Here is a 13,168-nt window from a genome sequence, read left to right on the forward strand (position 1 = left end):
CTCAAACTAAAATAGGAAAACCTTACTCTGGGTTAAAACTAAACCAAAATATACTGTGATCATGATTTCGTCTTTCCCTTTCGGAGAGCAGGGTTCAAATACTGCTTAATTCCCAAACTAAAATGAATGCATTGGTCTCTTCCTATTTGGGGGTGGAAGAGTGGGAGGTATGGTATGTATGTATGTATGTATGTATATCAGTGTTATGAAAAAAACACCCAAAAAATTCAATTTTGGTACTTCATTGACTATCATTTTCTATGTAGAAGTGGAATAGTGGATATTGCAGAGCAGGATAGAATCACTGTAATTCAGTGAGCACTAAATTCAGCTCAGAATTGTAATATGAAATTTTAGTAATACAGGGATTTAACTTTGGTGTTGCCAGTAACATTCCTTGTATTGTATAGAAATATCCATTGGGTTTTTTTGCCACGCACCATTACTGTTAGATATACCATTCACAATTCAGGGCAGCTGCACCTGTCTTTTCTCTCTATGGTCCAGCAAGGGAACTCCCTCTTAGGCTTCTGGCTCCCTAGCTGTTACTTCTCTTGGGTGGAGACATGCTTCTGTCTTTCCTGACTGATTTATTTCCAGGCTGCACAGTTCCCTACTTACACTGTGAATTTCCAGCAAGGCAGACTGCCTCAGCAGGTCTTTGCCTTCCTCCCTCAGGGACTATCAACAGTGTAGTGCTCATGCTTCAGTTACTACGTAGCTCTTTCTAAGCTAGTACATTTATTCTTAAGGTGAAAGTATTACAGAAAAACATTAAAACAATAAAAGAAGCTACACACTGCTAATAAGCTTACTGGCCCCCGTGAATCTGAGTGTGTCTTCTTTATATTGTTTGGGTCTTTAATCTGTCCTCCTGTAACAGGGGATCAGCAGATATAGGGTCCCCTCTTCATGGCGTAGCTTCCAAAGTGTGAGTTTTGAAGTGGGAAACGTGCATTCTTCTTCGAGTGCTGTCCCTGTGGGTGCTCCACTGTAGGTGTCGGTGCGTCCCAGCGTCATTGATAGGAGACTTTTGGTAGCAGTGTCTGGTTGGGGGCCATGTGGTGCTGGCCCCCATCATTTCCTTCTCGACCGTCCTCAGCTGCAGGTGGAGCTCCATGAGCGGTGTCTGAAATAGAGCAAAACAAAATAAATTAGATAGTAGAGTTAATAGGTAGCTATAGGTAGTGGATAGCGTAGATTTAGTATTAAGTATCAGTTTCAAACTAGTTATCTCCCCCCAAAAATGCGAAGAGATCATCTCCCCTGTTGTTCTTTATAAATAGTTAGACAAAAAAATTAGTAAAATAATGCCAGACTCGCCTGGATTCAAAAGATGCCTGTCTCAGATGGACACTCGTTTAAGGAAGCGATGCCCATCTCAGACAGACACTCACAGTGCGTTCGTTGCTTAGGAGAGATACATGTCCTTCAGAAATGCACACACTGCAGCAATCTCAAAGCCAAAGTGAGGAGAGACCGGGATCTGAGACTAAAAATTATTTTGATGGAAAAATCCCTTACTCCTCCTTTGGACAGTAATAAGAACCAGAGAGAAGACTCTCCAGGAACCTCCTCCCTGGACAGGGAAAGCACCCTAACCTCCAGAAAATCAAGGGAAAGGGCTGCCTCACCCTTGCAGAAAGAGCTGTTAAAGAGAACTGTTTCCAGCTGATGGCCAGCAGGGATAGCACGCTCGACGCTCTGGGCACATCGGGCACTGGCCGCACCGCGAGCACGAATGATAAAGAGGAGGAGTCGAGTGGAAGGCATAAGACTGCCGCCTCCTCCACAGCACCGTCAACCCCAAGGAACTACCCGGTGCCGATGATACCTAAACCGGTGATGTAACCCCCAAGTACAGATTCCATTGGAGCAGTTATCAATAAAGACGAGACCAGCCACATCGGCACCAACTAAAGCGACACACAAGAGGTCAGTACCGAAGCAAGTGCCCATACAGATATATACAGTGCCAATGACCCCAGCCCTGATCAGACCAATAACATCAACACCAGGGGCTCCTATACTTGGCACTGATGACTCCCCAGTACCGTTGACACCGATAAACCAAGATCTTCTGTAGTGAGGAGGAAGATGATATGGAGGAGGGAGTATTCTACTCAGGTCACTCCTCCCGCCTCCGGTGCCAAACCTCAACCATCACTTACAAATACTAAACCACACCTGTGCAGAGACATGCCACATAGTTGACCAACCCATGAATGTGCCCACCCTTACCATTCCCAATGCAATAGGCACACTGGAATCCATGGGTGGTGTACAGAGCACAAATGCAAGGGGGACACATCCCTCAAAGGAAGCAAATATGACCACCTACAGAGACAGCCACAGAACCATCGGAGGCACCTGAGGAAACTATAGAAGAGTTGGACGATACACAAGAACTGCCACCGGAACACAACTTCTCTTCATCACCAGATGAGGCAGTCATGCCCCCTTCAACCACGGTGATAAATGATCCAAAACAATTCCAAGAATTGCAGCCGTATCCACATTTCACCACAAGATGGAAGGATTTATAGCCTTCAGGCATCCAAACACCAAACGATTCCTTTAGGAATTCAAAACATATACTTTGTAGTCCTCAAACCAACACCAGCATGGGATCTAAACTTCGTACTTAAGAGCCTCACCAAAGCCCCATTCGAACCCCTGGCTACCTGCTCGCTACTGCATTTATCAATGAAGGTAGCATTCCTCGTAGCGATCATATCAGCATGCAGAGTGGACGAGTTCGTGGCCCTTATGGCCCATCCGCCTTACACTGATTTCTTTAAAGACAAAGTGACTTTGAGACCACACCTAAGGTAACCTCATCATTTCACATCAATCAACCTATACGTCTCCCTGCACTCTACCCTAAACCACATAGATCTACTCAGGAATCTGTGCTAAACACACTAGACGTTAGATGAGCACTAGCACTCTACCTAGATTGAACAAAACATTTCCGTAAGACATCAAGACTCTTCATATCCACCACGGAATGATCAAAAGGCACAGCCATCTCAAAACAGAGATTGTCTAAATGGATTTCAAATTGCTAACAAATGTTACCAACAACAGAAGATAGAACCCCCATTACCCAGAGGCTTAGGGCCTATTCAACGAAAGCCATTTCTACCTCAACAGCATTTCTGTATAATGTACCAATCAAAGAAATATGCCAGGCTGCAACCTGGGTCTCAGTACACACGTTCACAAACCACTATGCAATCACAAAAGATTCTGAGGCAGATGCAATACTAGGTCTTACGGTACTATCGTCGACTGTCCAACCTACTCCGGAACCCAACCGGCCATAATGGGGTACTGTTCTACAGTCCCCTACAGTGGAGCACCCACAGGGACAGCACTTGAAGAAGAGAGGGTTACTCATCTTGTGCAGTGACTGAGGTTCTTCGAGATGTGTCCCCCTGTGGGTGCTCCACTACCACCCTCCTCCCCTCTATTCTGGAGTTCTAAATAGGAGCGTTATGGTAGAGAACGAACAGAGGGGGCTAGGATGCGTGAGCACTAATGGCACCACAAGGCGGCTACTGCACACATTCACCCCGACCAGACAGTGCTACCAAAAATCTCTGATCAGCGGTGCCGGGACGCACCGTCACCTACAGTGGAGCACCCACTCGGACACACATCTTGAAGAACCTCAGTTACTGCACAAGGGGAGTAACCCTCTCTTCCCTCCCCAGGTATTTCCTAGGAAACCCACTTAACTTGAAAAGTTCAAATTATTTCAAATATTCCTTTGAAGCTCATAACCGTTCCCGGGGTTTACATTAGTCAGGTCTCCTCCCTAGACTCGTTACTTAGAATCCCACAATAATACATAACATTTGCATTTTTAATACAATGAGCCCCTAAGATACTTAAACTTAATTCAAAAAGGTTTTATCCAGGTTATTGCAGTAAAATTAGCATAACTGTCACAGTGCCATCAAGTTGTTTCTTATGTTTGGCACTGACATTGTCAGGCTGTGCCACTTCAAACTTTGTGGATATATCAACATGTCTTCATGGGTCACGACTGAGAATACCAAAGTCAGGACAAGCTGCTGGGAAAAAGGACAGACCCACCCCAAAACTAGTGGTTATTCTTCCATGAGATACACCAACCCAGCAAAAAAAGTAAACTTCTGTCTCACCACACTGGCTAACAAGAAGTCAGAAGTGAAGCCTCCTTAGGTATTCCAGTCCTGGATTCAGCAACCAGACATTAGACTTAATGATGAACGGTTATTTAAAACCAATTTCATCAAACAAAAGGGTTATTCTGATCCCAAAGGCCCAGGTCAATATATAACTCAGATCTTACCCAAGAATCACACTGTTGCCAATCCTTTAGTATCTAAAATCTAAAGTTTTATTTATAAAAAGAAAGAAAGGTCAGAGTTAAAATTGGTTAAAGGAATCCAATACATACAATAATTGCAAAGTTCTTGGATCAGACTTGTAGCAGTGATGGAATAAACTGCGGGCTTGTTAGGTCTCTGGTTGCTTCCAAATCATTGGAAGGTCCTCAGTCCTTTGGTTAGAATGCTCCCATTAGTATAAGCCTATAGTCCAGAGGTTTGAGCAGGAAAGAAGCAAAATGGAGCTGTTTCCAGGGCCTTTTATAGCTTCTGCCAACTGAAGGGAAAACCTATTGTTCTAGTTTGTGGAAAATTACAGGTAACAAGATGGTGTTTGGAGTCGCATGTCCATGCATGCTTGGTTAGGCAGGGTAATGGTTGCTGCTATACTCCAGTTAGAATGTTCAAATGAAAGTCCATCAGGTGTGGCTGGGCGTCTTCTGTGGTCCATTGTGAGTTAAGTGTTCCTTGATGGGCCATTTAACTTGAATAGTCCCTTCAAGATGTGCAGCCTAAATACCTTGTGGGTGTTATCACAGGAACAAACATTTGAAATGCAAATACATAGTTAACATTCATAACTTCAGATACAAAAATGATACATGCATACAAATAGCATAATCGCATTCAGCAAATCATAACCTTTCCATAGACACCTTTCTTGACATACTTTGTACAAGATGTGTTGAAATTATATAGCAGTGGTAGCTACAGTGATCTACATAGTCATATTTTAATCAGATAATATCATACAAGGCTCATTAAAAAGAGCAATGGAGGCAATAAGTAAAATGGATGGGTCTTTCCCACCAAATGAGATTTGCAAGGCTGCAACATAGAATTCTCTCTGTGTACTTACAGAAGACCATTGTTTTGATAACACATCACAGAAGAAAGATATATTTGACTAATTTATGATTTAAGTCTGTATCCTGTTTGATCACTCTGTACGCTGAGTTGGAAGAATGTTCTCATATTTTATTTATTTTATATGTAAACTTTAGTAGTCAGGGATCTATTTGGGAAACCTTTGCATTATTTGAATTGTGTTTTTTAAAAAAAACCACTTCTTCTGGGAATGAACTTCCACTGAGAGCTATATATTTTTTAGGGTCATTTGGGACCTTCTACACATTTCTACCCTGCAAAAATGGGTAATTTTGGATGCTTTTGGAGGGTACGTCTTCACTTACTGGAGGGTCCGGCGGCAGGCAATCGATGTTCTGGGATCGATTTATCGCGTCTGGTTAAGACGCGATAAATCGATCCCAGAAGTGCTCGCCGTCGACGCCGGTACTCCAGCTCGCCGAGAGGAGTATGCGGCATCGACGGGGGAGCCTGCCTGCCGCGTCTGGACCCGCGGTAAGTTCGAACTAAGGTACTTCGAATTCAGCTACGTTATTAACGTAGCTGAATTTGCGTACCTTAGTCCGAAGTGGGGGCTTAGTGGGGACCAGGCCGGAGTGTAGTATTTATTATGAAAACCCTGTTCTCAAATTTTTGTTCATTGAGGTTTTATTGCTTTTAAACTATAAAATCAAAACTAGAATTGTGTCTGAAAAACAAATCAGAATAGGATCATTTACGTACGCATGTTCAGAATCCAGTTTATGTAAGAGATTGACATTTTTTAAAGTAGAATTGGAGAAACTTAGGTTACAAAAGTTATAAAAATGACTTAAATTGGAAGGGAACCAGTGTGAAATTATTTCTGTGGAAATTACATTTTAAAATGCTGTTCCACATTTGTAATAAAAGCTAGTTTATAGTTGCATTGAAGTAGTAAATAGCCTTATACCTTTGAATACGTTCATAGGGTGGACTAGCCGTACCCAGTTTGAAGAGACCTGGGCTACTCTCCTTGGTGTGCTTGTAACTCAACCAATTGTAATGGACCAAGAAGAAAATCAACAAGAGGTAAAGCCATTCAGTGACATGTTTATGTAGTATAAATGCTTTTCCTTATTGGTAATTTAACTCTGTTAGGCAGACCCTTGCCCACTGTAATACCGCAAGATGACTTCCTTTATAATTAACATTTACCTTCTGGGCTAAAGTCTCTGCCTGTAGGTGAATGGTTTTGGAAAGTTTGAGAAAAAATTCAACCATTTTTGAGTTACAGATAAATGAAAGAAATACACTTCAAACCCTAATTGTGATAATACAGGTGCTTAATTTTATTAAGCACAGGCAGAAATTGCCAAAAGATTACAAGAAACCTATTATTGCATCAGAAAATAGCTGCATCTTTATAATCAAACTCAGGAAATGAACTAATTAAGGTTCCAACAGCAACAATAATTTGGTCAGATTACACATGATACTTTCTATTCCAGTTTTAGTGTTAAAAAGTAGCTTGTTACAATACTGTTTGTTGTAAGATTTAGATCACAAAGTGAGCAGGATGTGTAATGTAGCCCAGTCACTGTTGCTGTTGTATCCTGAACTAACCCATAGATGTCATAGATGGAGAAACCCGCTATGTGGTCCATCTCCCTGCACTTGCAGGCAGCTTGAAAGTACTGTATCAGTAAGATCTTTAAATATGTTTTACTGCAGCATATTTAACAGACAAGGTTATTGAAATTGAACATTTACAAAGTCCTGCAATGCAAACAACTTATTGGAAAATAAATGTAAAATAAAAAGAATAAATATGAATGAATTAGGAAAGGTTGGTGTAGGCAGAATGGGGAGAAAGGACGGGCCAGTGGCTAGGTCACTAGCCTGGGACTCTGGGTGATCTAGGTTCAATTTGCTGCCCACCACAGACTTCCTTCGTGATCTCGGGCAAGTCATGTGGTCTCTCTGTGCATCAGTTCCCATCTATAAAATGGGGGCATGTTTACCTACTTCAGATGGTAAATACATTAAAGATTGGGGATGCTCTGATACTATGGCAGTGGGAGTCATATTTTTTTTAAATTGAAGAAATGAGTATCTAAGATTGCTGAATACAGCAAAAATTGGAAAAATTGTTAATGTTTTAACAGTTTTCTTAAGGTGAAAGCATTACAGAGGAAATGTTAAAAACACTAAAAGAACCCATATGATTGCTAGCTAATAAGCTTACCAGAGATCACCCCTCTTCCCCAACCTCCAACAAGGGTTCTGGTTGCTGTCAGTCCTCCCAACCCTTCCCTAAGGATTGGGGCCCTCCCTTTGGCCAGAAGGTCCTTCCATTTGCAGGATCAGAAAGACTGCCCCCTCCTCCCCCCCACACACACACTCTGTTCTTAATTCCTGGAGGGCTGTGGTCTCCTCCTCCACGAAATTGCATACAATCCTTGGCCCACAGTGATATATAAACTTAATGCAGTAAGATTTCACATAATTCAATAAGGTTTGACAAGGATATCGCAGGAAATTGTCATATTTGTCACAGTCGTTATTGACTCGAGTATAAATGTATATCATTTGGTTATGATTAATTATATTGTTGCAACTTAATCAGTATCTAAAAAGTGATCACAAAAACTTGGGAATGGATCCATCTGAACTTAGACACAACATGAAAGTAAGTGGATGGTTCTGGAAATATTAAAAAATATCTATCACGAGATTGTAGGTTAAATCCTTATAATTATATTTAGTTCCCAAAGAGTATGAGGCCTCATACAAACTACAACATAGATCAGGAGATTGATGTGGTGGCCAGAGTTCTGATCAGGAAGAAATGTACACTCTCACCAGAAACATTGCCAGAGTCTTTGGGATGTTGCATTCCACTGGAGTATTGAGAGAGCATCTGTAGCATCAAGCGATACATTACATTGGTTTTGGTGGAACTTACTCTATGTGAAAATGGAAAATTGTATGTTCACTTTACAGGAAGACACAGAGAGGACCCAAATTAATGTTCTTGCAGTACAAGCCATAACCTCCTTGGTGCTGAGTGCAATGACAATACCAGTTGCAGGCAATCCAGCAATCAGCTGCTTGGAACAGCAGCCCCGCAATAAAGCTTTAAAAGTTCTGGATACAAGGTATTATTTCACCTGTTCTGAAAGCAGATGAAAGTATATTGATAGCTTGATGCAGAGTTATGCACAAGATAGCTTATTCTATTAACAGCACTAATATAGACATGTGGTGTAAAATATAGATGTATATGTTTGTATATATACGTACACACGTTATATTTTGTAAACCCCAAAATGAAACACTACACTATGAGTACATTTACTTTTAACGATAGCTACATCTCTTTTGTTGGGAGAGCAGTTGTCCAATGAAAGCTCTTCATGTTTTTCTAAGCTAAATATGGAAGGAACCCTAATATCACAGTAAACCTTAAGCTCAGGCACAATTTCAAACTTGTTTAAAAACAACTAAGTGAATATGCAGCTAGAATAGTAAACTAGTAATTTTCATACTTAATTTTACAGGCAAATGCTGGAAAAAACATCTTAAACCATTAATGTGCTTTCTTCTGCGCTTTCAGGTTTGGGAGGAAGTTAAGTGTTATCAGAGGAATTGTGGAACAAGAAATCCAAGCAATGATATCTAAGAGGGATAATATTGCCACTCACCATTTTTATCAAGCATGGGACCCTGTTCCATCACTTTCTCCTGCTACCACAGGTGTGTGCGCAATGGTCACTTATACCAATAATTCTTCAGTCCTGCAGTGAATGAAATGATGGCTGCTTGCTGAAAAAAGTAACTTTTCTTATATGTGATAGAAAAACATTTACAGGAATTACCATATACACTATTCTGAACAAATAATGTAGAAAAAAAGTAGTTTTCAGGTTTATTGGGCATTTGTTTAAAAAGTCCTTTGTCTTTTTATTTTAGGTGGTCTTATCAGCCATGAAAAGCTTTTACTGCAGATCAATACTGAGCGAGAAATGGGAAACATGGGCTATAAACTAGGACAGGTTTGTTCAAGTTAATACATCAAGCCCAAACTTTTTAAAACTTTTTTGTCTTTATTCTCAAAAATCTAGTTTAAGAAGCATTGCTTAACATCCAATTTAGATTTAGTAAACTAAGGCCAATCTTAAATCCTGACTGAAAACAAAACAAGTGAGGTTTTTTTGAGTTGTAAATAAATTTCCTAGCTAGGGAGCACAAGTCCTCCACCAGGATTCATTAAATACTTGTTAGCACCAAGTATAATGCCTTATCAATAATTCTGATGTTTAAATTCATAATTTAAATATTTCATTCCCTGACTAAATTTAAACTCCTTTTGGAAAAATAGTATTCCATTTTAAAAAGGCAGAAATGCATTAGCAAAAACTTCTTCTTAATTTCAAATACTTAATTTAAATAACATTACTATCACTGTTAAAAGATCTAAATTGCCCAAGTTAGTATTTCCAAGTAAGATTATGGAAAATATCAGATTTATGTTGTCTGTCTCTAGGACCCTTGCTTCCTCCTTTATTAGTTGGGAATATTTTAACTTGCTGGATGTCATATTACTGCCCATTAGCAAGGCATTTGTATTTCCTACAAGAAAATCATTACAGCTATAATATGCCAACAATTCCAACATTTTTATTGTAAGACTAGCAGTGCAAAAGTTCTGACTGAGAAGGAACTTCCATTACAAACTACCATTTTTAGGTACTTACTGTCACTGTCCAGGGCAACTGCACCTGTATTCCACCTCCATGGTCCCTTGAGGACACCCACTCTAGTCTCATAGCTCCACAGCCATTACCTCTCTTGGGAAGAGACCCACATGTCCCGCCCTCCTGACCAGGGTTTTTCCAGGCTGCACAGTTCCCTGCCTCCATTGTGGCCAGTGTCTGCGCTTTGCTTTCTCTCCAGACGCTACTAACAGCATAATTTCTGTAGTTACAAGTTATCACACAGCTCTTTCTATGCAACCACATTTTATACTTAAGGTGAAACCATTATAAAGAACATTAAGAACAAAAAAGAACCTGCATGCATTCTAAAAAGCTTACAAGAGGCTCTCAGCCCTTAGGCTCTCATAGAAGTCAGTCATTCAAAACCCACAACTGGGTTCACCTCATCGTTATAAGTTCATAACTGTCTCAGATTCAGAATAAGAACTACCATGAATAGTTCAGTCTTTCCTTGACGCTGCTTGGTCATCTGATCTTGGCCTCATGTAACAGGTGATCAGCAAGTAGTAGGGTGTGGCTAGGTTCAGGGCCGCCCAGAGGATTCAGGGGGCCTGGGGTCTTCGGCGGCAGAGGGTCCCCGCCGCCGAAGACCTGGCACTTCGGTGGCGGGTCCCGGGGCGGAAGGATCCCCCGCCGTGGGTCTTCAGGGCACTTTGGCGGTGGGTCCCGGAGTGGAAGGATCCCCCGACGCCGAATTGCCACCGAAGATCCGGAGCGGAAGAAGTTCCTGGGGCCCGGGCCCCGCGAGAGTTTTCCAGAGGCCCCGGAGCGAGTGAAGGACCCCGCTCCAGGGGCCCCGAAAAACTCTCGTGGGGGGCCCCTGCGGGGCCCGGGGCCTGGGGCAAATTGCCCCACTTGCCCCTCCCCTCTGGGCAGCCCTGGCTGGGTTTTGCATAACCAGGAATTTGCATTCACCTCCCCTAGATATTTTCCATGAAAACCACTTAACACTTTTTGTTCCAAAAGTCCATTATTATCTGGCACGTTATGCAACATAGTCCTTTGTACCCCCAGGTCTCACATCTGTCAGATCTCCCCACTCCAGATGTTACATACATTCCTGGCCCATGATAATACATAAATCATTCATTTAAAATAAGGGACCGCAAAGATGTATAAACTTAATTCAATAAGGTGTATCAAGGATACTGCTGAAAAATACTGTATTATCTGTCACACTTACGTCCAAAAATATACTGCCCAAAGGTGAGTTTATTTTGCCAGGAAAGCTTTTTTTGTGTGTGCACGCTATTGAGTGAAAAATAAGTTTATTCACAAGTTAACTTTTCTGATTTTTTTTCTTGAATTCCAGTTTAATTTCATTTTTAAAATCTTCAAATATGTCATTGGCTCATTCCTTAATGACATGCCTTTGACATGTTTCAAGTCATTTTGTTGACAAAGTTGAGCATTACAATATTCTGCATTGTATAAACACATTGTACAAACTTCTGGTGTTTTCGACCGTACCAGAGATGCAGTTTTTCAAATATAGACAATTTAGCTTCACACATTGAAATAAATGATCTTCTGGAGTAGGGTTTTTGTGTGTTGAATTTCCTTTCAATCTTTTTAATTGAAGTGACTCCATCATTAGACTAATATGCAGCTGTGAAATTAAGTTTAAGTTGCAGTCTAAAATATGACCCTGCCAAAATGCACCATGTACATTTGTGAATATTCTTGCAATTAGAATTTGTTGCTCATGATGAGTAACATCATTTTTAAAATAACTTAATACTAGTCTTATTTTTCTTTCTCAACAAAAACATTTAATCCTTATCTAGAGATTAATCATTGAAGAGAATTATTTTTTACATTTGTAAAAATTAAAATGTCCAAATGGATTTTTTTCACATTCTTTATTCATTTCCTCACTCACCTATGCCTCTTTGCTCTAAATCAGAAGCCCAGACAAAAAATTTTGCTATTTAGCTTGCGGGCTGAGATCTTGTACCACTTTTGCGGCCTGGATTGAATTTTATTTCCAATTTGCGAGCCCCTGAAAACAGAGTTCACAGTGGAAACATGACATAAATAACCTTGATTGTTGTGAGTATAATGCTATATGTGGGTACTGTGTGTATAATATATATATAAAGTATTTATAAATATTAAAAAGTTTAGATTAAGGGAAACCTTTCTAAGCATGTATGTGTGTGGTCCTGTCTAGCTTTATATAATGCCAGCTAATTTAACTAAGATCATAACCTCAGTACAGTTAAATTTCCTGGATGGACGTTCTAGTGTACACATCATCATTGCAGCTGCTGCTTGCATGATATAGAGCAAACAAGAATGCAACATTTTAAGCCTACTTTATTTTTAAATTGAGGAAGCAAATCTGTATTTTTTTGTGAATAATTTTAGAAATTTTGGGAAGGGGTGGAAGAATGTAAACATACACTTAAGAAAGATGAAGCAGGTTTAGCTAGACTATTGGTGTAGAAATTTGTTTTCAAGTTAGAATTCATAGAAATAACTTCATTCCCTGATTAAAGCAACTTTGTATATAGATAATCGGAGTAAAATCATGTCTTGTAGTCTAGGTTGAGACCAGAAATCCCCTCTCTAATTGTGATCCATGTAAAATTTTTAACTCCTTAGTCTCCCTCTCTTCCTTTAGAGCACTTAAATATATTTTAAAAATGTATTATATTTTGCTCTAAAATTCAGAATCATGGCGCAACTACATTTAGGTAGAGAAGTTATCATAAGAAATGATGCTTTGAACTTAAATTAGAAAAATTGGAGCTGCTCTGTGGGGATCAAGACATGGTTTCTCAGATTACTTGCAAACACAAGTTTTTACTGCAGTCTGCATTGCAGAACCAATGTATCCGAATCCTCAAGCTATATTGTACTCTGCTTATGCAGCAACAACAACAAAATTTCATCTAATTTTTGATTTCATAAACTTATCAGTGATAAGATAAGCAAGGGCACAACTTGTTTTTGGAAACTGGTCTCAGCTTACTGTACGCAGAAAAATATCATTTTGACTTGCCATTGAGCAAGCTGCTGCAAACATTTTTATTGTGTGCCGGATATGAATGTGATGCTTTACAGAAGTGTAAATAAGCAGTGCTGTAAATATTTAACACCTGAAGCCAATATTTCCAATGAGTGCCTAAATTTAGGCTTCTAAAACCATATCTAGGCACCCAAATGAAATAGGCCCAT

The 13,168-nt window shown here is 40.2% G+C and overlaps 1 protein-coding gene across 5 annotated transcripts in view; it reads left to right on the forward strand.

The window, feature by feature from the left end:
- HTT (huntingtin) overlaps positions 1 to 13,168 on the forward strand; it is a 209,579-nt gene that overhangs the window by 164,401 nt on the left and 32,010 nt on the right. For 4 of the 5 annotated variants that reach the window (XM_054030679.1, XM_054030681.1, XM_054030680.1 and 1 more), the window contains 4 exons: positions 6,196 to 6,296; positions 8,211 to 8,365; positions 8,824 to 8,963; positions 9,180 to 9,262. In XM_054030679.1, the coding sequence (XP_053886654.1) occupies positions 6,196 to 6,296; positions 8,211 to 8,365; positions 8,824 to 8,963; positions 9,180 to 9,262 (479 nt within the window). The remainder of the gene's footprint in view (positions 1 to 6,195; positions 6,297 to 8,210; positions 8,366 to 8,823; positions 8,964 to 9,179; positions 9,263 to 13,168) is intronic. The other variant, XM_054030683.1, reaches the window with a different exon arrangement.

Source organism: Malaclemys terrapin, chromosome 5 (assembly GCF_027887155.1).
Source record: "Malaclemys terrapin pileata isolate rMalTer1 chromosome 5, rMalTer1.hap1, whole genome shotgun sequence".
Lineage (NCBI taxonomy): Eukaryota > Metazoa > Chordata > Testudines > Emydidae > Malaclemys > Malaclemys terrapin.